This window comes from Rhinolophus sinicus, chromosome 16, assembly GCF_057876585.1.
Source record: "Rhinolophus sinicus isolate RSI-liver-muscle chromosome 16, RSI-T2T, whole genome shotgun sequence".
Lineage (NCBI taxonomy): Eukaryota > Metazoa > Chordata > Mammalia > Chiroptera > Rhinolophidae > Rhinolophus > Rhinolophus sinicus.
In genome coordinates, this window is record NC_142516.1 from 139,641,431 (window position 1) to 139,666,877 (window position 25,447).

The following is a 25,447-nucleotide window of genomic DNA, read 5'->3' on the forward strand; positions in this document are numbered from 1 at the left end:
CTCTGGCATGGGATTATCCCTCCCCCACCGCCCACCGTCTCCAAGCTTCATTCCAACTCACCACCCACCTACACAATGCAGCCACCCAAGTAAAACATGTTACAGCAGTATCTTTCCACACTTGCCCTGAAACCTTACGCCCTTCTAAACGCTGACATGTCAGATGTCTGCTTAGTGACCGTTATAATACTGAAAATTCCTTTATTTAGCTTGCTTGAGATGAAGTCATGCAGCTATAAGGGTGGCTTGCAAAACAAAATCAAGTTCCATTCTCAGTAGGAAGTCTTGAAATCTTTAATAGTAAAACTTCTTATCCATCACATTTCATTAGAAAATTGTTACACTATTCCCAAATTTTAAAAGAGTAATTCATGTCTAGAGGAAAACAAAATACACATGGTGCTGGTTTGGCAACTTAAAGCAATATACTTGTTAAATCCGTCACGTTGGGTTTTGCCCTTAAAAGAGATGAAAAGCTGGCTTCCTAATACTGTATTTGCTGCATTTTATAGACTCCTCCTCCACTCACCATGGAAGTATGCACTTTGCTGGGTGTACTTGGGGAAATCACAGTTTCTCTCTTTTCTTACCCATGCCATGGCTGTTACAATATTCATCTATGTCTTTCATGGGTAATGTCCATGGAGCTAGGTGAATCTGGAATTATTTGCTTGGGACAAATCTTTCAAGAAAAACAAGGGTTCCAACACCGGCTCTAGTGACCTTAAAATGCTATTGAATTCCTCTGCTTTTCTTTTCTTCAGCTGTAACTAGGGATGACTGCACCCGTCCTGTCTAGTGACAAGGCTGTGTGCTATGATCTGAGGATTAAATGAGATAAGGCTATGAGTAAATGAGATAGTGGCTATGAAACTTCTTTGAAAAGTACAAAGAACGACGACACATATAAAGTATCAGTAAGAAGGAGGAGAGGGCAGGGATTCCTACCATATCCAAGAGCATTTAGATAGCTTAGCCCTCCAAATACCACATGTTATATCTCCCTCTCTGGCTGTCTCTATCTTCTTTGTATTCTTGCTTCAGAGCCACCCCATTCCCAACCTTGCCCCTTCCTAATGGTCCTTACTATTGTCTAGGACTTTTAAGAAAGCCTTTGGTATGTCATGAGTCACATCTCAGCTCTCTGGATTCTCTAAAGTTGATATTCAGGAATTTGGGCTTTTCAACTTCAAGAAATAAAAACTCAGGTTGACTCAAGGTGACGTCAGTGAGGCGGGGAAGGGATTGTCCTTAGACGTGTACAGAGCAATGAAAAAGTAAATATGATGCCTTACACTGTTTTAATTTTAGTACATCTTTCAAAACACTAGTATTAGAAAACTCTGATACCCCAGGGATTGAAGTAATAAGTAACTTGTTTGAAGGTCTAGACTTCTCCACTTAATTTATACCCACATTTTGTTCAGATGGGTACATGCCCTATCTCTTTACCTGGTTATGGAGTTAAAGCAAAGTGTTTTAAAGTAGAAGAAAAAAATTATTTTTTGCCATAATATGGGACCTCAAAGAAGTATGAGCTTGGTCCCATGGCGTAGTCCTATGAAGATCAATGGCTTTTGGCTTGATAGAATGTTCTGTTCACCATTTCCAAAACAAGTCTTTAAAAAACAGTGAATCATGTAATTTACTCAAACAAATGATCTAATATATAAAATGACTTAATTAGTGAAATTAGATGACAGCATTAGTTTATCAAGGCTGACCCTGGACTAGAGCTTGAGTGTCACAACTCTACCAGGATCTAGCTGTGTGGTTATAGGGTTTTAGGCAGGTCTCTGTACCTCTTTTGGTCCCAGGCTTCTTATGTTTAGGAGAAGTGTGGATTAGTTTACCTCTAAGGTCCTACCTGGCTCTGAGCTTTTGTATCTAGAATGAACCCTTCACAGACAAATGTCCTTGTATATCACCCTTCATATGATATAATCATTGAATTAAACATGCTGTTAGTGTACTGAACTGAACATGTCCATATCTTCCATTTCTTTTGGAAATCCAATGTTTTATTTTCCTACTTAATGAAAGAAAGGAATGAAATGGAGGAAGATAGTAAAATGCTTAACAGTCAAATTGCCGCTTATACCACATTTGCTTCAGGAAACTTGATTGGCCTAGTCTAGCTCTTCTTCAATGCCAAACTAGCGTGAAAAATTTGACTAACTTTATTTAATTGTGGAAGGATTAGATTGAACAGGAAATATCTGAATTGGGGAATTTAGAAAATAGAAAAGAGAAAAAATTTTACTGATTTTTAAATAAATCAATAGTCGAGCTAAGAAGTCATGACCCTGAGGTAGCGATCTTCAGGACAGTTGAGACAAAATGATAACACTTATAAGGAACAGAGCATTTTGTACATGTAAATGAGTCCTTCAGAAGTGCCTTATGGAGGGTTATTTTCTTAAACAGATTAAGTATCTTCCTGATTAACTTTTCACTCTTCATATTAAATGAAGACTCTTTCTTGCCTATAGTTTACTAAAGACAAAGTCATAATTATTAGTATAGATTAATGAGGCTGATGGTACATGATTTATAGCTTATAGTGCTATCATCACCTAATAATCATTTAAAATACTGACTCTATTTCACAAATAACATTTAAGGAAAACATTACAAAAATCTATTTAGATTTTACTAAGTCTGTGGGAAATTAATCATATTGTATATGTGACCAAGAAAAGCTGTTTAAGTTCACAATTTTGGTTTAAAGGATGACTTTTAAAAAATGATGGCTAAACACTAAAACTTCACTCGGAACAAGTGCCTCAGTGGATTATGAAAACAAAATTAGCTGGGTGTGGGTCCCAGCAGGAGAACGATTTCTCTGGGACTCCTGGGGGGATTTTAATGCTTCAGTGACACCCACAGAATGAATTCCTCTCTTGAAACAACATAAGCCAACTACTTCAAGCTGAATTCCTTCATTTTTTTTTTCCTTCCAATACTCTATCTTCAACTCTTCACTATAAAAAGACATGCATTTCAAAATCATCTGGGACCATTTAAAAGGATCACTCTAAAGCACTCTCAATTTCTCACCTTTTAATGACAAGAATTGAATGTAAAATGTAGGATCATTTTGACTCTGAGATGGATGTGCCAGGAAGGATGGCTGGGTAGCAGTGGCGATGGAACAGAGTTGTTTTCTGGATGGAATCCATTGTGGTCAGTGAGGAGGGGAGAAGTTTGACTTCAACATCCAGAGTGGGTGACTATATGTGCAGAACGCTGGGGTGGCCGAGGCCCTGAGAAAAGGTGGCTGAGGCCCTGAGAAAATGGAAGCCAGCCAGGGGAGGGAAGTGAATTAACTTAAGTAGAGTAGCAGGAAAAGCCAAGTTGTGGATGGCCAGGTCCCCTCCTGATGGCAAGCCACAGAGGTAGCTGAAATGGGTCTTGGGGATGCAGGAAACTGAGGTTAGTACACCAGCAGACGTGGGGTGGGAGTGTATGTTGGAGGAGGGCAGAGGTGTCTGAAGCTGAGACTCTACATGCGACCAAGTGAACACGGCTTCCAACTTCTGGGGGCAAGGTGGGGTGTGGTAGACACTGAACATGGTTTTACTTTGAATCCAAGCTTATTATCTATCCAGGGTGAAGACATTTTGGTCACAAATTGGTCACGTTTTTCATTTGGCCAATGAGCTGCTATCTGATACTGTAAGTTTCATTGATTGTTGAGCAATAACTCAATAAGCAGGTTAATACAGTATTGTTCTCACGTTGCCATATTGATTCAGAGGCTCACCATCAGGAACAGATTAGGAATCAAGATGCTGGCTGTCCATGGATTCCAGCGGGCATGACCCAGCAAAGTGAGACTCACTGAGGAGGCAGCTGGCATGGTGTGGGCACTGAGGAAACGCCTGAGTCTAGTACGCAGCCTTTCTCTGTGGAATCTATGTCGATCAGGCCGCAGGAGCCTCCTGAGAAGGGGTCTGTGCAAACTGGGGTCAGCAAAAACTTAAGTAGCTGATGTCCACAGTCTATTTAAGACACTTCCTGTGGCTCACAAAATGCTGACGGGAAAGAAGGATGAAGGAGCTATCTCTATATTCAAAAACTTGGAATTACCTGCCAAGGCTCCATGACTCAGGGGTACAGAGGGGGCTGGGGGAGTGGGCTGTCACTAGGGAGAGTGGCAGGGAGGAGACATGCTCAAGTTCAAGTGACCATTGAGATCAGAGGAAAAATCAGTAACCACAGCACCTGCTGGGGATGTTTATTCTATACCGGGCACTGTGCTCAGTGCTTTACACACATTATGGAATTTAGTCCTTTTAGCAACTGCCGTGTTTCCCCCGAAATAAGACCTAGCCAGACAATCAGCTCTAATGAGTCTTTTGGAGCAAAAATTAATATAAGACCCGGTCTTATCTTACTGTAATATAAGACCAGGTATAATATAATATAATATAATATAATATAATATAATATAATACCGAGTCTTATATTAATTTTTGCTCCAAAAGACGCATTAGAGCTGACGGTCCGGCTACGTCTTATTTTTGGGGAAACACAGTAGCTGAGGGAGGATTACAGAGGAGGAAAACTAAAGATCTTGCCCAAGGTTATAGGTCATGACTGATGGAGCCCAATCTGAAGCCACTTGAGGTGGACTCTGAGGTCGCAGCTCCTCACCTTGGGCAACGGGCAGGTACAACCAGAGTTCTAATTCTAAGCAAAGGAGTTAAAATGAAGTTCTGGGACAGGACACATTCATAACGTGGGAGGTGCCTGGCCCTCCTCTGCTACCACATACAAAGTACAGAGTTTGTACCCTGAAGGAAAGAGGAGAACTTACAAGAATAAGGAGTCTGAAGAAAGCAAAATAAAGGCACACAAACAGACAAAGGGATTAAGGTCTTTGAGAGGAATCTTCCCATTACTGCATGGTCTCAGTCATTGCACAAATCAAGGATTCTCTATCTTGATTCACTAATCTTCCAAAATGATTTCCCTTGTAGACATTTAGATAACATGTCTGCCTTCTTAATCTTTGCTTTTATCTCTAATACGTAGTTGTCTTACATGGAATTTTCCAAAGGACTCCGTTTGGTAGATGCTTTAACTAGAGACAGTCAAACGCATGACTGACCATCACTAGGAAAAATCAAGTGTCACTCCACAAGAAACAGAGCTGCCTCTAACAACTTAGAAAGATAACTTGGGGGTGGGGGAGGGCACTGTGCTTTCAACTTCATTTCAAAAGGAAACAGGCTTCAAGTAAACTCTCCACAAAGCAGGAGTGTTGTTGTTTGTTTCCAAAAATTGCTTCTAGACAGTTATTCAGAAATTGTTGATTTTTGATCACTATCTACACCTTTGGTTTAAACTGTGTTCAAATGACGAGCTAAGGCTGATGGTGTGAAGAAAACCCATTTTTAAGGGAGTAAATGTGTTTTCATGAAATAGGCCATGATGCCCCTTTTCCTGTTCATTCTCTTTACTCCTCTAACAGGCTGCTTTTGCAATGCTCAGGGTCGAACTAGCTCTCTGGCAGGACATGACCTCCAGAAGCCGCAGAGCCACATGTCAAAAGATAAAATGCTTTGCCAAGAAAGAAATTCCTTAACCCTTCCAGAGAACAACAGATGAAAATGATCTTTCTCTTATCCAAGGCTTTCCAAAACTTGCCTGTACAAGTGAGTGCAGCACGTTTCTTGTGACATTTTAGAAGACTGGAGGATGTTTTAGGGGCAAGCAAGCCCTGGCTATGCATTCTATTCTATTGTTTGCTAAGACGCAACTATTGAAAAGGAAAACAGAACCACAAGGCTCGGACTTGCTACCCAAACTGCGGTCCCTGGACAGGCGGCATCCCAGTCCGGGAGTGGATCAGACACGCAGAGTCTCAGGCCTCGCCCAGACCTGCTGAATCCGAATCTGCTGAACCAAAATTGGGGTCTGCACGGCACTGCTCTGGCCTGGTCCAGCTGTTCAGATTCAGCCAGGATGGAGGAGCTGTGCTCGATTGGCTTTCTCGCGCATCCAGGTGAGGCGATATCGCCTCCTTGTAACTCACACTCACTCCTTGTCAGGGATCAGAGTTTATAGGAGAAAGTGATTTTTCAGGGCAGCCCCCCTTCCCTTAAGTCACCTCACTATCATGGGCCCAGTAGGGTGGGACTCCCAGAGGAGCAAGTCAGGTTACCACTTTGATTGATAAATGGGAGCTTTGATTGATGGCCACGGCCCATTCCCACAGACTTTGCGGTTTTGGTCATTGGTTCACTTCCCATATTCTTACTCTTGACAGACCACAAAGCTGAGATTCCAGACGTACAAAGGAGGCCACTAGCCAACCTCTTCTGCCCTGAAGAAAAAGTTCAGCTTAGCCCATACACTGCTCATTGGCCAAATGCCTGACTTCCCTTTGGGTCTGAAGCTCAAGAAAAAAAAAATGCATGCTATGAAATAGTTTGGCACTCTGTCTTGCAGTGGAAGCATATTTGTGTTAGTTTGACTTTGCAGATAAGCCAATGTCTGTCTACCCCAGTAGTTTTTTATTCAGCAATTCAAATTGAGTGAAGCCAATGAAAGAACTCATCAGTTGACCTCAGGTACATATTTCTGAGGGATGGCATTTAGGCATAACGATTTGTGCTGTGGTTCTGAACATACAGGCCCCCCAAAACTTAGTGTGGGTTCTGAGTAGACCTCCTGACCTTCCCAATCTCTCTCTTCCTGCTGGCATCTGTCTGTCCAGTGAGTCAGATCCCAGCTCAACTCTGTGCTGGGTACTGGACAGTCGGTGTGCTCATGGCCTGGTCCCTGCCCTCACGGGGCTCCCAGGACCCAGGCTCAGGTTCAGGGCACAGAAGAAGTCCTCTTTCCTTCGGAAGCTTCTTACTGCACCCCTGTGTGCCCTCCCATCATGAACACAGCGGCGGTAGGAAGAGAAGACACCCCTTAGCCATCTGCACCAGGTTTCTCTGTCTGGGAGAAGGACCCTCCTGCTGGCCCCACAGCTTCCCTGACACCCACTCATTTAAACTCCGGATTTCACAATTGCAGGGGAACGAGTATTAATTGGAGACATAGCCAGCACTAGAAACTTAAAAAAGTCCATAGCAAGAGTGGTGCCAGGCATCCATGGCGATGCCAGGCGTTATCCCAACATCTGATGTCATCTCCGGGAAGGTGGCGGCCTCTTGGACGGATTCTCTCCTTCTGGGCATTGGGTGAGAGCCTGCTGACAACTCCCCAAACAGAGCACAGAAGACAAACGCCAGAGTAACCAGCAAGCCTCAACCGATCCCTTCTTTGGGATCTAAACCAGTGATGTGGTGACAGACCCTTAACCTCTGAGAAATGTTGTCCCCACTCCCACCATAGAATTCCCGTGGACTGACCACTGGTTTTCATAGGCTCAATACCTTTGTCCATTCGCTTCTCTAAGGCTGACCGTTCAGCAGCTGGGGGTTGGGGCAGCATGAGAGCCTAGACTCAGCATGTCAGACTGAAAAATTGAAAACGGGGACCCTTCTTTGAGCCTACCTCTGTGTGTCTCCCCTCCCACACCAGCTGACCTTGGCCGGGTGGCCCCGGTAGCATTCTGATCATGCCATAGTGTCTTTTGTTTAGAAACCTGGAATATTTTAAGCCTTCCTATGGAACAGTTAAATACCACATTTACTTAAGAAAATTCTTTAAGTGTTTCTGTGCAGGTTGCTGTGCCAGGGGGACATAATGATGCACGAGACAATTTCTGAGCCCCCCGGGAGCCTTCGGTCCAGTGCAGAAAGGAGGAAGGGCAGTGGGTAGTGGTAGACCCTGCTCAGAGTAGTTCAGACTCACTGTCTCCACTTCTCCATGCCCTGGAGTCTCCCCAGCCCACTGCATCTGTGACCCCAGCTCTATGCAAAGAGAGGGTCGGGGACCTCCAATTTGGTAAATCCACAGTCAACACCTTAGCCTTGGTGGCCTCTGATGGCTTAACCACCCCCTCGTGGAGATGGCCTCCTCTCTCGGCTTCTGAGTCAAAGTTTCTCCCGGGCCTCCTCCTGGCGCTCTGCCAGCCTTCCTCCATTGTCTTGAGGTTTCCATTCCTATTTTCTTCCTGAGACACCCCGCGCAGCCCGGTGGCCGGGAGAACGGCACTAAATCTGTGATGCCCTCATCTGTATCTCCGACCTAGATGTCACTCCTGAGCTCTACACCTGCATATCCATGCTTGTCCCAGAGGAAATTCAAATCAGTACACACGATCAGTCCACATGTGCTAGAAAGCAAGCCACACATCCACAGGAGAGGGGCTGAAGGGAGCCAGACAGAAGGGAGAAGACGGAGTCTGAGAAACAGAAGTACAGGAGGGGCCATAGCCAACTAGCCCACGTGCCCCTTTGTTTGGGGTTTGTGACATTAACCATTGAGACCTATCAACCAAGAAAACAAAACTGAGTTTAAAAATAATAACTTACAGAAGTACAGAAATATTATTCAGCCTCAAAAAGAAGCAAATCTCACACATGCTACAACATGGATGAAGCCTGAAGACATTATGCTAAGTAAAACAAGCCAGGTACGAAAGGACAATGACTGTATGATTCCACTTACGTGAGGTCCCGAAAGTAGGCAAACTCATAGAAACAGAAAGTAGAACAGAGGTTACTAGGGGCTAGGGGGACATTGTTTAATGGGGACAGAGTTTAATGGGGATAGAGTTTCAGTGTGGGATGATGAAAAAGTTCTGGAGATGGATGGTGGTGATGGTTGCACAACAATGTAAATAGTCTTAATGCCACAAACTGTACACTTAAAAATGGTTACGATGGTAAGTTTTGTTATGTGTATTTTACCACAGTTAAAAAAAAAAGTATAAAAGAATCAACACAGGTTTGCACTATATATACAAGAGACCTGAGGTGACATTCGTAAGATGGTTTCTAAGTGATTACAAACACTGCATGTTTTTGTGTATGTGATATATGAATCATGTGTCAAGATTTTATTTATTTTAGGAAATTTACCTAATTTTTAACACATGACATGCTTAGAAAGAATAAAGATCTGAAATAATTTTTTTAATGTGAGGAAGAAAAAAAACCTCATGAAGTCTGCCTTTTTTTTCCTGTTTATTTTTATTGACTCTTGTTAATTAAACCAAATGAAGAAGAAAACCAACACGAAGCGCTGAATAAACAGCCTTAAGCTTTTGTCCTAATTCAAGAACTAGAAGAAAAATTTTGTAAAAGGTACCATAAAAAACAAAAAAGAAAAAGGAAATTGAAAAAACTGACAAAATGTATGTATATGGGTATATCCCCTTTTAAATAAGTTTATTTTCCTTTGAGACACTGATCTCCCATATTTAGAACAAACAGAAGCAGATGGTCCTGGGGTTAGATTTTGTTCTAGGGGAATCAACCTTTCCAGTTATTTGAAATTATCAGTGTTGTCCAGCCATCCTTTGTTTTAGAGTCTCTAGACAGAAGTCAACACTGTTATCCCCTGTTTTTACTTCTTAGGTAAAGAATTTCTGGATTTAAAAAAACAATCAAGAGTGAGCATGACTAATCTTACTTTCTTCCCCCTCTGAATTAAAGTCAAGTCATAAGTCATTTATTTCTACAACATTAAATTCCTATCAGGTGAGAAGCAGATAAACCACTCCCATTGGAGAGCAAAGTTATCACCCACAAATCACAGCACAGGAGGAGCTCAGATGAGGCACAAATCACACCCACGCTGCGGGGGGCCAGGGGAATCCAAGGACTGGGTCACCAGTGGCGGGAGAGGGCCCTGGGCTGTGTACTCCCAGTGGGGCCTCACCGCCTTGTGTAGGAGGGTAGGATGTCCCCATAACGGGTGTTTGGTGGGTGGACAGCCTAGGGCGGGAGAACCAGAACCTCCTGGTGAGCACAGCAAATAGTCCTCCTGACCTTCAAGGGCAAAATTCATCTCTGCATGGGCTTGAAATTCATTTACAGTCATCTGAGGGACTTGTACAAATCCCAGTATCCCCAGGGGATGGGCCCAGCACCAGCACAATGGAACATTCCCCAGGTGATTGCCTTGGTCAGCCCAGGTTAGACCTTAAAGGGCAAAGTTCATCTCTTGCATGGGCTTGAAATTCATTTACAGTCATCTGAGGGACTTGTACAAATCCCAGTATCCCCAGGGGATGGGCCCAGCACCAGCACAATGGAACATTCCCCAGGTGATTGCTTTGGTCAGCCCAGGTTGACAATCCCTGCTTAATCCAGAGGTGGAAGCTTCAGATGCCTGGCCCCACCCCAGAGCAGCGCACTCAGAATATCTGAAAAGGCGAGTCATGGCATCACAATTCTACAAAGATCCCTTGGTGATCCTAGTGTCCTGCTAGTCCAAGGTCCACTGGTTTCATAGGAACCAGAGGCAAATTCTGCATGTAAATAACTGATGTCAGATCCATTTTCGAGTAAAGTTTTGGATCTAGAAGTGCACTTGGTGAAGAAATTTTGGAGCAGGGATAAAATAGAGAAAATTAGAATCCGTAAAGAAATATTTTACTCCTCCTCTCCCCCCTCAATTTCCTTGATGAGACTCCAATGACATGCATTGGGGCAGAGTAATTTTTGTCTTCCATTTCCTGGCAAGAACAATTCAACTGGAAAGGTAGAGTGGTATGCCGCTACTAGTAGTAGTACTACCGGCAGTATTACTAGTATTGCTACTACTACTAGGAGGGAGGAAGGGAGGGAGAGAGGAGACAGGACATGTGCACCTATAACTAGACGGAGGGGTAGTGAAGGGCTGAATTTTCCTCACTTAGCTTGTTCTGTGCACACTTTCCTTCCTGCACAGGCAGCTAGAGCTGAAGGGCTTGAGTTTCCATTTGAATCAGGAGCAGACCTGATATCTGTCTGCATCGTTCCTATAACGGGGTTGCTCTGGTTTCTTCTAGAATCATTTGGGAGAATAATGAAGGCTCCATTCTCCTACCAGACCCCAGGAAATCTGTTCAGGCTTTGAAGGAATGCTTCATGTCATGCCTTGAAGGACTGTTTTCATGTGCGGGAGAGAACCAGACCCATTAATAGCAGGAAATGTTACTAATCTGACCCATCATTCTCTGACCCTTCATCTTAAATGTGAATGATTTTTGCTAAAAATTTTTGTTTTTACTTTGCAGCTTTTTAGATATGTGATTAAAATGAATGTGCTTGCTCTTTTGCAATTTCACAAAGCTGAGGCAGAGAGCTGAAAACTCACTGTACCGTGTGACGTAATGAGAATCATATTTATTTTTCTAATCTCTAGCATCTTGATGTTGGTAAGCACAAAAACTAATGTCTACATGTATTGGCAAAAGATTTACAAATCATTTCAGACTGTTTGTTGCTAATATTTCTTGTTTTGCAACGGGAAGGGAGGCTGGACCATAAAAGCTGATGACTAAGACGAAGGAAATCCTGTCTGAGCTAAGATTGTCTTGGGGGGCGGGGAGGGCCGGGAGGGAAGCACCCGAAATCTGGGGGAGTTGGTAGGAAACGAAGGTGGTTTTAGATAGGAAAAGAGACTATCTCAGACCCCTATTTGGCCCTTGATTGTAACTTGGACGGTTACAGTTAAGACAATGACTAAGTAAGGAGAAAAGGGAAGGAGGTTGTTTTCCTTCCTGGAATTTCCAGCTGGAATCTTCCTGTCTGAATCTACCCATTGGCCTTGCTCAACGGGGTGCTCAGGAGTGAACAGGTCTGGCTGTATCCTGACTGTGGAACTATAGCAGACATGGAGTATTGCTAATGCCGCGCTAGGAATTGGCAAGGGTGGGGCATCCTACTCTTTCAAGAAAGAAGTTCTCTCCTAAGTTTCTATTGAGTGTTTTCTATGCCATATTGCCAGACCAAAACCTCTTGAGTTTTCTTGCTTTGTTAAATTACTCTTGGGTTTCAGAATTATTTGAACAAGATGTTCTTTGTTTTTAAGTCTTTCCATGTGTTCTGGAAATAATTTGGTTACACCTTGACCTAACTTTAATTAAAATGAAAATTCTTTGCTGGCCTTTCTCAAATTTAAGAAAGTGAAAACACCTGTCCAGTGCTATTGGGAAGATGTCCCTGCCCCCGTCTCGCCATGTGAACTGCATGTGGCACCACAGCGACTCCCTGCCAGGCACTACAAGGATGGCAGGATCTCACCACAATTCCCTTCCACATCCCTTCGGTCCCGCGGGCCTAGGGCAGCCATGCCCACGCCGTCCTCTGCCCTGCTGTGCTGGGCACAGACTCTTTTCTCCAGTTTGCTTTGAAGGCTACATACAGAGAACACTCTGCTGTGGCAGCGAGACCCACAATGATTGTTCTTTAAACTCTAGTAACACTTGAACTTTTCTCTCTGTGGCTTCAAGTTTTTATGTGTTGAGGATGAAGACCCATAATTAATGAAAAAAAAAACACCAACCCAAACCTAAAACTAAATAGCCGTGAACTTACATTTATCAAGCACTACAATACTAAGATTGCTAAGATCTTTACATGTAATTTCTTTTATCCTCAGAGCACACTTATGAGGTAGAACTATTTTTGTTCCAGTTTTAGAAATGCAACTGAAGCTTAAAAGCTAAGTAACTTGTCTAAAGACATACGGCCAGGAAGTAGCAAAAGCAGGTTTCCAACCCGAGACCCAAGCCGGCCTTATTCCTCGTGAACCCCAGGCCGTCGGCCTGCTCTCTCTTCCTCCGTATTCCCCTCAGAACAGAGCATGGCTCTGAGTCTTGAGCGAGGCTTCTACAGGTGTTTGCTGATGAGTACAATTACATGTGAAATCTATCGTACTGTACGCCTACTATAGTCAAAGGAGAGAGAAACTTGGTCTCAAACAGTGAACGAACTTCTTCAGGTTGCTCTCTACACATGGATAATCCCAGATGGCATGTTTGACTTAAACAATTTGGTCCCACAGTTGGACAACTCCTACCCCCCCCCCCCCCCCGCCTACACACACATGCTCAAAACACTCTGACCCCACTGCTCCTGGCCTGTCCTTGCTCTGGGACCCAGACCTCAGCACACGAGAGGATTTATGTATGTAACTTGTGAGTGAATGTTATTCCTAGTAAAATTGGATGTGTTCATTTCGCGAGCGAATTTCACATAAATGATCTAGCCATTAGCATTCTTTTTTTTTACACCTGATGAAAAGGAGGCTCAGAAAGGAAAAAGTGCTTTTTCCCAGTCATTGGACTCCAACTGAGATGCTCCAGCTCTTTTTCATAGACCACACCTGTCTACCTGTTGGTACTTGGGAAACGCCAATGAAAAACATTAGAACACAAAACAGCAATAAAGCAGCCCCAACACAAGGAAATTGGCCTCGGTCCAGGATAAAATGGATTCTGTCATAATTCCACTGGTGTCCACGGGGGTCTCCTGCAGAGCTAAGATAATTTTAGGAAAGTCTCTTACTCCCCAGGGGGTTGCATGAAATCTTTTTCCAAGTTAGGACTAACAATTTTTCAACAGCCTCTCTATCCGCTCGGAGATAGTGTTTGCGTGTCCCTCTCTCCTTTACGTAGCTGTAGTTGATATACTTTCATGGCCTAGAATTTTGAGAAGGAGAGTTCCACAGGAACTCTGTTCCACCGATTGGATTCCCCCTTGCCCACTCTCACGTCTCCTTGGTCATCCTTTGTGGGCCTCTCCAGAGTGCAGTCTCTCTCGTCTTTGTTTCTCAGAGTTCACAAACTACTTAGTCACGTACATGCGTAGGTTAGCTTCTCTGCAGACCCTAAAGGCTCCTCTGCAGACCCTAAGAGGCTCCCTAGAGTTGGTCGCCTTCCTCTGCCTGGACATCCCTTGTGGGGAAAGGAGCCAGGAGCATCCAACCGCCGTGCGTGCCTGCATGTGCATGCAGTCTCCATTTCTCTCTCTCATCACGGTATCTATCGATGTATCTATTATCTGACTATCACCATCTGTCTGTCATCTATCTCTATCATCTATTATCAATTTATATATATTCCATGTAGATAATATACCCATGTATTTTACATATAGTCCACATCGTATTTAGATATAACTATATAATCAGATCTTATGTATATTTTACACATCTAATATCTTGCAGATTTTGAATATGCATACATGTTGTATGGCTAGAGATTTGCCAGCCTAATATAGTGGTTAAGAGCAGAAGTTTTAGAATCAGTGAGTCCTGGGCTTCACTCCCAACTTTATTCCTTATTGACCTTAACAAGCACCCTAACTTGTATATGCCTCAGGTTGCACATCTGTAAAGTGGGATAATCACAGAGTTGAGGGTATTTAGCGGGTAATGTGTGTCTGCAGCTTCAATTAGCTCCTGGCACCACTGTGCTCAACAAACAGGAGTTGCTGTGTTTCTCCTGTGGGATATTTTAGCTGTCCCTGGCGGTTCTGGGACGTTAAAAGCAACTTCAAGGGTTACTCTTTCTTATGTTGATACCAGGGCACCCCCACAAAGACCCTCCCAGAGGAGTCCTTCCTTTTCTCCCAGCTGGAGCCAGCGTTAGCAGGGTGAGGCCAGAGGAGAAGGAAGGGACGCACCAACAGGGCCCATGGTGCTGGACTGTTTCCTGCGTGCCTCCTTCTTCCCAACACCAGCTTGCAATTATTGCCCAGTCCTTGCTAATCAGCATCTCTTTTTCTCTAATAGACAAACCAGGTCTGGAAGACCTCCCAGGGAGCATGCGTCTTTGATCATGTCCCCCATCTGAAGCCCTTTCCTTGGTCCTCAGGGGGCCCACATTACTCCACGAAGACAGTCACATAGCCCACAGTGCTCCACATGCAGAAAAACATACTGTTATGTAATTTCTACCAGGTACCAGAAAATTAGTCCATGTAATTCAATAACACAGATTTTTCTGTAATTCCCACATGAGAGATCATTGACCTGGGCAAAAGCAGCAACAGGAATTTCATGGGTGGGGTTGAAACAATCCCTAGGAAAAAATGCAAATCTTTTAGAGACAGATCAATGCTTCCTTTATCATTATATACAGCTAGCTTTATCCAGTGGGGGAAGCATTTAATTTGGAAAAAATAAAAAAAGCACAGTGAGAAAAACTATATTTTTATCTCATTTTTTTTTAATTGTTCCATGACGGGATTCCTTATCCAAAAGATTTGTTTGAATACTTTTAACTAACTCATTTTCAATGAACATCTTCACTCATTTATGAAACAGACACTTTGCTGAGTGCTTACTCTGTTTCAGGCCCTGGCGCATACAATGCAGTGAACAAATCCTAGAGGAACCACGTAACGTTTCCTAAACTTTGGATTGTGGTAACAGAAATTACAATTGAAGATGAGTGAAGATAAATGTTTAATGTTTATAAAAGTTATGAATGATGATTTAAAATCATTGCTCTCTAGTGATAATTTAAAGTCCTAGCAGTTTGAGAGGGCACTTTAATTACTCTTGAATGGGTCTCAGTTCCAAGGGAGAGGTCCCAGCTGGGCACAGGCATTCTATATCTGCCCTCTGCCATCTGGGTCCTCTGAGAGGCGAGGGGGTGGGGTGCCCTTCATGTCACAGGGGCTGCAGGCTACTGAGAGGAGATAAGGTGTGCAGGAAGCTGCAAAGCAGAATTGAGAAGGGCCAGGGCCAGAGGCTGCTCTGTTCCTGCAGTGTGGTGACAGAGGCAAACGTGTGAGGTGACAGCCATTGGACATTGGCCATCCTTGTTCTTGGTCCTTCCCCCCAACCCATAACTGAAATAAAGCACCTACGGATGCCGGCCTGACAAATTAGTAAGAGCCAGAGGTGTGAGCACGTCGTTTTTAACGTCTCCCTGGAAGTGATGCCATCATGCAATCTTGCCATGCCTTTGCAAGCTCAGGAAACAACCGTGCAACTGTTCTCCCTGCCCAATCAGTGGGTCAAGAAGAGGGAGGCTATTGTAGCTCACTCCAGAACCCTTATGACATGCTGAGCTGTGGAAACTCCATCAGGATGCCTTTCCTTCCCTCTCTTTATACAGCACTCTGCCCAAGTTAGGGGGACAAAACCCTTTGCCCCTGGCGGGGGCCATTTCTGCTATATTTTCAAGTACACTTACTTTTGTTTACTTAGTCTATTAGGGAAAAGAATGGGAACCACATTGTCCTCTTGCCTGCCACATCTGCTGCTCACTTGTCTCAGCCTTGCTACTTCTTAGCTTTCTCTTTGCACTTGTCTGTCTAGTTTATGCATGCCAAATGTGAGTGATCTTTGGCTTCTAAGAGCAGGTTTTTATTTGGAAATAATTTAGATTTTCAGAAAAGTTGTAAAGATAGTGCAGAGTCCATGTATACCCTCTGCCCAGACATGGTGATGCTATGTCAACGTCTTACATCACCTTGGCACATTTTGTCAAAACCAGAAATTAACATGAGTGTATTAACTAAACTCCAGACTCTATTAGAATTTTGCCAGTTTTTCTACGAATGTTCTGTCTTTCTTCCAGGGTACTGCATTGCATTTAGAGGGGCGGTTTTTTTTTTTTGTTTGTTTGTTTTACAAAATAAATTGTTGCTTCCAAAGGCAGCCTCATTCAAGGCAGCTAGCAGAACACATGCTAACGGTGCACAGTGCACATAAGCAGTTGACCAGGAGTGGCAGGAGATGGGGAGGTACCCACATGAGGCCAGATCCTTGCACTCAGGGGCTCAATGCCAGCGGGTAGGCAGAGCTTGCAGGGGGAGCTGCTGGAGACTTGCACTTCCTTTGGAATTCACTACCTGAGCACGCGGACCAGAATGGAGAAATCCACGGGTCTCCCTAAGGTTAGATATCCCCTTCTTCTTTCATGGATAATCAAAAGAAAAATCACACCCCAGGGAAGCCGGTAAAATCCAGGTTGGTGAGTCATTCAGGCCTTCACCTGTCCCAGGAGAGTCTCATTAACTGAGAGAGTAAATACGAGAGGCGTGGCAACAGGTAACCAGCAAATAACCTGCCCATTCGCTCATCTCAGCTGATTAAGTACCATTCAATGAATTCCAGAAACTTCTCACACCCTGAAGATAAAAAGCTTGATGCAGCATATTTATTTTTAAGTCATATCCTGGAGCAGCCTAAATGCTTTCCTGGAAAAGCATTCCTATTCCCAAAGTTACAGCTGGGAAGCGTGAGAACCAGCTGATCGCTGACGCCTGAGCTCATGGAAGGCGTTGGGGGTAGTTGTGACTCTCCAGCTCGCCTGGGGCGCATGACGGCCTGGAGCACTGAAACCACACAACAGCTTTTCTTCAACCTTCCCTCATGCCCCAGAACCAAGGCATCAAGTGACTTGCCACTGGCTGGTGTCAAAAAGCCAGTTAGTAGCCAGGCAGGGGTAAGGTAGTCACTGGCCCAGGAAGCCCCAAGCTACTGCACAGATTGCCTGGTTTACAAGCTGAATCCACCAAGGCCAGGGTTCCAGACTTCACCTACCACATTCAGGGGCGGTGACAAGGCCAACACCTGTCACCAGCAGATACAGTGAGAGGCCAATTTCAGAGCTTTCTCTGAATTCCTCTAATCAAAGATAAATATTCCTGCTCAGATGAAAAGAACAAGACATTCCAAAACCACCTTCTACATAGTGACATCTTCATTATCAACACAGTGTTGAAAAACCATTGCCCTTTCATTTTGTCCTCAACTTTTCTCTATGATTTACTTGAAGCTGGTCACCCATTTTTTAAAAATCCTCTCTCTAGAAAGACAGACAATCCTTTGATTTTTATTATTTTAGCAAGATCTTTTTCTATCCTAGAGCTTTTTACTTGAATTTCTTTTTTTTTTTTTTTCCTTTCTCTCTCTTTGGTTCTAAATACACGCAGTGGTAGTGCGAGAGCTGTGTTCCTCACATTCACCCTCGTACCTTCGTCTAGTTCTGGGATGCTATGATGAGTCTCTGGTGTTATTTACTGCAGCCAACTCATACACGCCGTCAGGGAGGGCTGCTCTAATCACCTACAGAGAGCTGGGGACATGCTTGTCACTGTTCTCTGTGATTCTTAGAGCATCGCGAGCATCTTAGCACTACACATTTTTCATCAATTATCAATAAGCTGATTGAAACGATGTGAGGACAGAGCCAGGAGTGCAGTTTCCAGGCTCTTGGCCTCACATGGAAAGGTAGTAAATGGCCATCATCTGTGACTGGATGGCCATCAGCTGTGGCTAGTTGGCCGTCAGCTGTAACCAGTGAGCCATTGGCCACTAATGTAACTGCTGTGGCTACGCTAGCAGGAAAAATGGGGGCTAGCAAGAGGATGGTGGCTGGCAAGCGTGGATTGCAGTTAGCACAGCGGATTGCAATTAGCAAGTGAGGTTGGTTGGCAGAGAAGCAGACAGCAGGTCGCGGATAGTGTGGCTCCTGCTTCCTGTGTCTCCTACCCAGCCACCAGCGAGACTATAGTGGTGTGACTCCCCTATCTATGGCTCCGTGGGTGTTCCTTTTTGGCCTCACCATATCCTGCGTTCTTATGTGGGGAGCAGGGCCAGAGACCCCGCATGATACCCCGCATGACAAAGGAGAAGAGAAAAAATTTAGAATACATTGCTGCTGCTGTTGCTTCTTTTTCTTTTTTGGGAATGGGGGTGGGAATAATGTGGCAACCTGCAGGCGCAGCAAGCAAATTTTCCAGGGTATGGGGCCCTAGAAACTGAAGCTGGTGCTGAAAGCAGTCTGCAGGCCAACATTTCCTGGGGTGTGCAGGGCGGCACCCTGATATCTAGAATCTAAAGTGTGCAACCTGTCTCTCCAGCTGAGGTCATGAGGTCAGCCCAGCCCCCAGCATATTTAATCTCAGGGATGGAAGGTCTTTGTTCTCTGGAATTCTCTTTCTCCCAGAATCACACAGGACTGGTCTCTTAGATCTGCAAGACTGCTGTCCTATCTCTTGAGATAAGTGACAATGCTCAGCATGGGCTGCGGTGAGCGCTTTTAAGTTTCCTTGAAGGTTACAAGCGTGCTGTCTGCTGCGGGAACCTTCCCTGACACAGGCCAAATAGATACCTCAAGCCTTGCTCTGTGCCACAAACTCCAGGGCACTTCACGTACATCCATTCATCTGATAGCCCCTGAACCTAGAGATGGATACCATTGGTAACATCCCCATTGCAGGAGAGGGGGTAACCAGGACACAGGGGTTTGGTGAGTGCCACGGGTAGGCAGCAGCTCATCAGCTGCTCATCTGGGAAGGGCCCCCAGGCAGCCTACCTTCCAAGTGTGGTAGCCATTATGCTGCACTGCCTTTTAGAAAGGGTCGCCTGCACGTGTGCTGGCCACCTTGGCATTGCTTTCAAGGCAGGGCACCCTCAGGAAAGGCAACCTGGACAACAGTGAGTGCTGCCCATGGTTGTACACGCAGAGAAACTGTGTCTATATTGGGTCCTGAGCCCAGGCTGCCCAGTGGGGTTTCTGCTTTCTTTTCTCCTTTGGGACACCTGATCATATTGCTTCTCCCTTGCTCTTCAGAGCAAAGCAGCGGGGAGAGGGCGGGGGGTTCCTCTTCCAGTGTGTGGGCTTTACTCTGTTAGTCACGCTTAAGATCAAGGAGAAAGCACAACCAGAAGACTCAAATACTGAAACTCAGGAGCACCCTCACTAGTACTGACTTACAGTTTGACCCTGGGAAGCTTCCTGCAGTGGGCAAGTGCCTGGGTTCATATCCCACAGCTGCCACTTACAGAGAGAGACATTGGGCAAGTTGTTTAAATTCTTTGTGCCTCTGTTTTCCCATCTGTAAAATGAGGGTGATAATATTTGCCTCTATCATAGATGTACTTTTCCTCTGAGGCTCAGATGTATTAAAACACACAAATTAACATATAGGAAGTACTCATTAAGTAACTCACTAATCATTTGTAGCTGCTTCTGCTCTGAAGCTTTCAAGCAACAATGAACAGCTGTTTTGACTAAATTGATCTAGCCCTGGGAAAAGTCCTTGATACAAACAGGCAACGAGACAGGATTCTTGAGCATGGCACACAAATAGGGGAGGAGCAGAACTTGCCACTTAAAATTAAAAAAGATATTTTAATGAATATATCTAAAGATCAAGGAATTATTTCATGAGTAACAGCTATTAAAACCAGTGGTCATAAGAAGCTAATAAGTAGAAGATCCATTGTTGAGCATCACAAATTGCATGTCTGTTGAATAATACATATTAATATGTCTCTAGTAAAATAACTCAGAAATATTTATCCGTTTTTATTTATAGATTTAGAATCTATAGGGACATGAAATAAATTGGCAAGTGACTCCCACTGCCTCCCAACACAATACTCTAGTTCAGTGGTTCCCAAACTTGGCATCAAATGGTAATGTGGACTCCCAGGCTGCACCCCAGAAAGTCTGATCAGAAGGTCTACAATGCAGACCAGAGGTCTGAATTTATAACCAACCAGGTGAATGTAAGGGTCCAAGGACTATACTCTGAGAATAAATGCTCTTGGTCCCATCCAAGGATCAGAGAGCAAAGAGACTCAGGTGAGTTGGCAGCATCTAAGCGTTTTGGAGGAAGGCAGAGAGGTAATACATGTAGGAGGGCACTGACCTCTGTAAAAAGCTGGTGGGTACTCTCTTTCTGTTCAAAGTGTGGAAACCTGGACCTCCAGGTTTGTGAGACTGGGTAGAACTGCAATTATGACCCAGGTCTTCTGCCAGGAAGCCCTTTCACTGACTTTAGGATCAGTCCCAGGTAAGATTCCCGGACTCTCACATTCCTCGGGCAGGAAAACACTGACATTACAAAAGTGGTTCTAGCGGATACAGGGGTGTGGGAGACAGAACAGCCAATGCAGCGCTAAACAGGATTCAGTGCTTTCCCCTCTAGAAACCTTGTCCTTCTTTGAGTGTGTGTGTGTAACTCTGGGCCAAGTCCTATATGTCATATGTGCATAAGGACCCATAAAGGACAAATATCCAGGTTCTGTCCTTCTTACATTAGGATGTGTAGAAAGGAAGAGACGGACCTGAACTTTAAGAAAACTTTGACCTGGAATGCTCCGGTCAAAGTCTCTGGCCTCCTTTCTAACTTCCCAACCTGGGCCCTCCCTGCACTGGAGCAGAAGACAGCAGAAAAGTAAGGCTAAAGGTTCTTTTCCAAGCTGGGGTAGTTCTTCCTCCCCCACAGCCTTTAAAATCTTTGTTTTACATGAGGATAGAACAATGTGAAAATGAGAGAATTTAAATCACACCTCGGATACAGCATCCCATTGTTCCTGTGAGTGCACTTTACCCAGAGTGGGAACCCTTGAGGAAAGAGGGAATTCCCAGCAGGCATCACATGGAAATCAGGTGCTACAGAAATCCTATTCCATCCCACAGAGTTCAGAGACGGTGGGGTCCGGGACACCAATATGTCCCCTTGATTTTCAGTCCCAGTTTAAACATTTGTGTCTTCAACCGAAGAGACCCAGCAAACCTGTGGCAGTTTTGCCATATTACAATAAAATTCAGTAAAAGTGGCTCCTATTATTTAAACACAATTTATAAAATCCCATACTGCAATCACAAGTGCAATGACAATATTGACAGAGCTGCCTTAAATGTCAGGGCTGCTCTGGGGTCAGGGATGGGCACACAGTGAACGCGGCTCTCAACCTGGTTCTTCCAGGGGCAAGAAAAGCGTTGGGAGAAAACCGAGTTTTCAGCCATTGTTCTCTCACAATGGTTCAAACGCAGTACAACGTTGTCTTGTTTTCCTCCTTGCCCCGCCCATCCTCCTGCCTCTTATTTAAAAGAACAAGAAAAGTCTTCCAAGGACAGTGCAGTACCTAGCTAGACACCAGCTTCTGAGTTCTACAAAAACGTTTCTAACCTGTATCCTGGAGCCTCATTGCCACGTGACTGACAGTCTTCCCTCACTTCTAAGGCTGGGGCTTTGCCTAATTCTTGGAAAAGGATGCTGCAGGCTACGTTTTTAATTATTGGCTCCCGTGTAAGGGCCTAAGCCAGTAACGCACAGGACTGGCACAGGATTGACGGTGGGGAACCCAAGGGAATGCAAACCTCAGTTCCTGGAGGAAAGCAAGCTTTCTCAGAACCTGGGCTGGATAGGGGCTGAAGGAGAACACACAGTCACACACACACACGCTCAGGTGAACACGCATGAGCTGCCTTTTGTCAAGGCCACTCGGTGTCCCAACCACTCTCGGGCGCGCGAATCAAAGCCCATGAACGGGAGCCAGGACTTACCGCCAGGACGCTTTGGGCCAGGAGCCCCACTGTCAGAGTCCCCAGAAGCAGCCACCTGGATGGGAGAGGGAGGGAAAGCGCCATGAGCGTGCGCCTTGGCAATTCCTGAAAGTTACACGGAAGGGCTCCGCCTGCGAGACCCACGCGGGCACCGCAGAAAATCGCTTACCGCCGCAGGGCAGGGCTAGACGCCGCGCACTGGTCTCGATCCATTCTCCCAATCCAGCCACTCTGGGATCCGGCTGGTCCTTTTTAGCCTGGAAGGGGAGAGACAAAGCGGACTTAGCAGGGGCTGCTGGGGAGGGAGGCATCCCTGCCGCCGCCTCGGTCTGAGACGCCCGAGAGTGGCGTGCGCCCACACCTCCTTGCGGGGGTGACGGAGAGCCGCCCCACCACGAGACAGAAGAAAGGGGAGCCTTCCCATCTAGGCCCTGGTTGGTGCTGCTTGGCCGCGGCCGCCTGATCCCCATCCCCGCTCCCACTGTAAGAGAGTGCACAGGGCGCCCCGAGTTCGTGCCCTCGGCCTGGGTCCCTCTCCAGGATTGCTCTCACCTCAGGCCCGGCTTCCGTCCCCCAGAAGCGCCCGGCCGCGACACAGCAGCGCCGCCGCTCTATCGGGCTCCCGGGGCGCGGGCCTCGGGGCTCGCAGTCGGCGAGCGCCGGGACTCAGGGTCCGGCAGAGGCAGCGGGTGGGTGAGGAATGCCGAGACCTAGCGTCCAGGCGCGCGGCGGCCACACTCCTCCGGCCGCGCGCTCCCGCCGCCTCTTACCCGCGCGACAGAATCCACCCCTCTGAGACGCCGCACGCGCGCCGCCGAGGGGAGGGGGCAGGGCCAACAAATTGGGGAGCTCGCCTGGCGGCGCTCAGGTCTCTGCCGCAAGCCGCCGCGCCCGGGACTGTGCGCTGCGCTAGCGCCGGGGCCCTCCGAGAGTGAACCGCCCGCCGCGGCACTCGAGCGCCCGGCCACCGTCCCCCGCCGCCAACCGCGGGTCGCCGCCGCCCCGGGCGCACCACCATGGGGCCCCGGCTCGGCGTTTGGCTGTTGCTGCTGCCTGCCGCTCTCCTGCTCCACGAGGAGCGCAGCCGGGCCGCTGCGAAGGTGAGTCCCGGCCGGCCCGGCTACCCGGCGTCCGGTCCTGCGCCCCGGGCGCGCCGCGCTGCCCCTTTGTCCCTAGCCAGAGCCTTCCGCCCACCTCTCCGGGGTCGCGCTTGCCGCGGCCAGGTGTACTCTTCAGGCCGGTCCTCCCTGATGATCCCTGTGGGCTGAGATCGCGCATCCATTAGGGAGTCTCCTTTGTTGTGGGCTGGGTAGGGGCGAGTTATGGGACTCCTCAGGGCCGTGGGCAAGTGTGCAGAACTTGGTGCGCACCGTGGGGGGTGAGGGTGCTTGGGAGTTAGCGGGATTTGAACTCGCACCGCGGGGCGCACAGCGGCTGGCCGCCTTCACCTGCGTTGGGTGCTTGGGTGAGTCGGCGGCGGGAGGGGTAGACACTCGCGCCCTACGCTGTTCGGAACCCCACACATGTGCCTTCAGTCGCTTTGGGCGTGTTTCTCTAGATTTTTGGAGACTGTTGGTTGATGCTGAACAGTTCTGGGCCGTTTGCCTGGAAACAGCTGTATCTTTGCTTTCCCACGACTTTTCTGTCGCTAATACACGCTCAAGAGCCCAAGTGGGGCTTTTCTGTAGTGCAGCTTTAAAAAGTTACTCTACTCGACTCGTTGTCTTTTATTAATATATTAAAAAAATTATAGCCACATTTATATTTGAGTGTGAAACCAAAATGAAACTCCATCTCATTGTTCTATGCACAAATTGTTTTCCTAGTTTTCATTTCCTCCGGCTATGTGCTTGCCCGGAAAGGAGCTGGGAGTTGGGTTTGCAGGAGTAAAGGCTTCCAGCTCTGGACTGTCCTTGATGTACTGTTGTTCTTTCCTTTTTTCCTTCCCCTCAGACAGAATAAAGACCTCAGCTGTTCCACAGTGTCAAAGCCTTGTAGACAAAACCCCAGGAAGGTGTGGCTTCTAAACACTTTTGCATCGTCCCCCCCCCCCCCAAATGTTTAAAAATGATTTTGCTACTTGCCACATTGCTCACTCTTTTACTGTTTCAAATCCTAATCTTGCTCTCTCTTCGGTATTTTGTTTGTTTTTTTGTTTTTTTGTTCATTTTAAAAATTTTCTTCGGGAAGAATGATACTCACCGATTCTATTTCATTGTGTATAAATTATTAACTGTTATATACCAGAGTAAACCGTCAGTGTGCGCACATGTCTCATCACAGAGCGCTGGACTCCTTGCTGGCAGCGCCTTCATCGGGTATTGAAGGGACTAATGATTACACTCACAATTAACTTCAGATTGTTACTTGCAGTCCAGCGTCTGTAGTCAGTTATTTAAACTCTCCAGTGATGTTGACAAAATACTTTCAAAGGAGGAGGCTCCAGAACACTTTATTTGGGTGTAGAAATATTGACGAAAAGATTTAATACTTCCAAGGAGAGATTGCTAAACCTGATGGCAAGCGAATGAAAGTTCTCTATTTGGAAATGTGAACCTCTGTTTGGACTTAGATTTTCTGATTGATAATATTAGCAGAGCAAAGCTAATCTGAAGAGCTGACTTTTCAAATAGCCAGGATTTTAAAGAATGAGCCACTCACTTAAGGAAACTCCTGTTCCTACCTGGGAAATCAAACTCATTGTTGACTTGGGTTTTTACTTCCCTTTATTCTCTAAAGCCCAAGTACATTCCTACTCACTAGCTTTGCTCTGTCCTTCATGTGACATAGTATTTTAAGAGATCTGGCATGTGGATACCTTCTGATGACCACTTGATACATATTATCATTAAATTATATTTTTCCTGGCTTAATTACAGAGAGATGCATATGATTTATGGGTGTACAAGAAAATCCATTCAAAAATAATATCTGGCTAATTAAAAAATTTGTCTCACTTTTCATGCCATCGATCACATTGTTTCACTTACCTCCTTCCATAATCAGCTGAGATAGGTACACCAAAAAGTTGAAATAACTTCAGTATTGATCCAAGCAAAATATCATTTAAAAATACATTTTGAATGATAAGGTGCTTCAAATCAATCAAATCCTCATTGAGAAGCCAACACAAATGATTCTTGGAGTACCTGCCCCTTTGAAGTATCTGAATCACAGTTTACCTGCATTTGTGTGCCCAAACATCACCTGCTAGATACTGGGCACAAATTGTACTTATTTATTTTTCTTATGAAATGCTGTTTGATTTTACATTTAACCATG

The 25,447-nt window shown here is 45.6% G+C and overlaps 2 protein-coding genes across 3 annotated transcripts in view; one reads left to right on the forward strand and one right to left on the reverse strand.

Moving 5' to 3' along the window:
• The window catches only part of COL4A2 (collagen type IV alpha 2 chain), a 182,980-nt gene extending 159,508 nt beyond the window's left edge, over positions 1-23,472 (reverse strand). The window contains exons 1-3 of one of the 2 annotated variants that reach the window (XM_074329518.2): positions 23,360-23,472; positions 22,335-22,422; positions 22,166-22,220 (exon numbers count right to left, since the gene is read on the reverse strand). In XM_074329518.2, coding sequence (XP_074185619.1) covers positions 22,166-22,220; positions 22,335-22,378 — 99 coding nt within the window. In that variant the 5' untranslated portion in view covers positions 22,379-22,422; positions 23,360-23,472. Of the gene's footprint in view, positions 1-22,165; positions 22,221-22,334; positions 22,423-22,717; positions 22,960-23,359 lie in introns of those variants that run through there. The other variant, XM_019731070.3, reaches the window with a different exon arrangement.
• COL4A1 (collagen type IV alpha 1 chain) overlaps positions 23,032-25,447 on the forward strand; it is a 145,620-nt gene continuing 143,204 nt past the window's right edge. Inside the window, exon 1 of the mRNA XM_019731071.3 lies at positions 23,032-23,265. Coding sequence (XP_019586630.1) covers positions 23,182-23,265 — 84 coding nt within the window. The 5' untranslated portion in view covers positions 23,032-23,181. The remainder of the gene's footprint in view (positions 23,266-25,447) is intronic.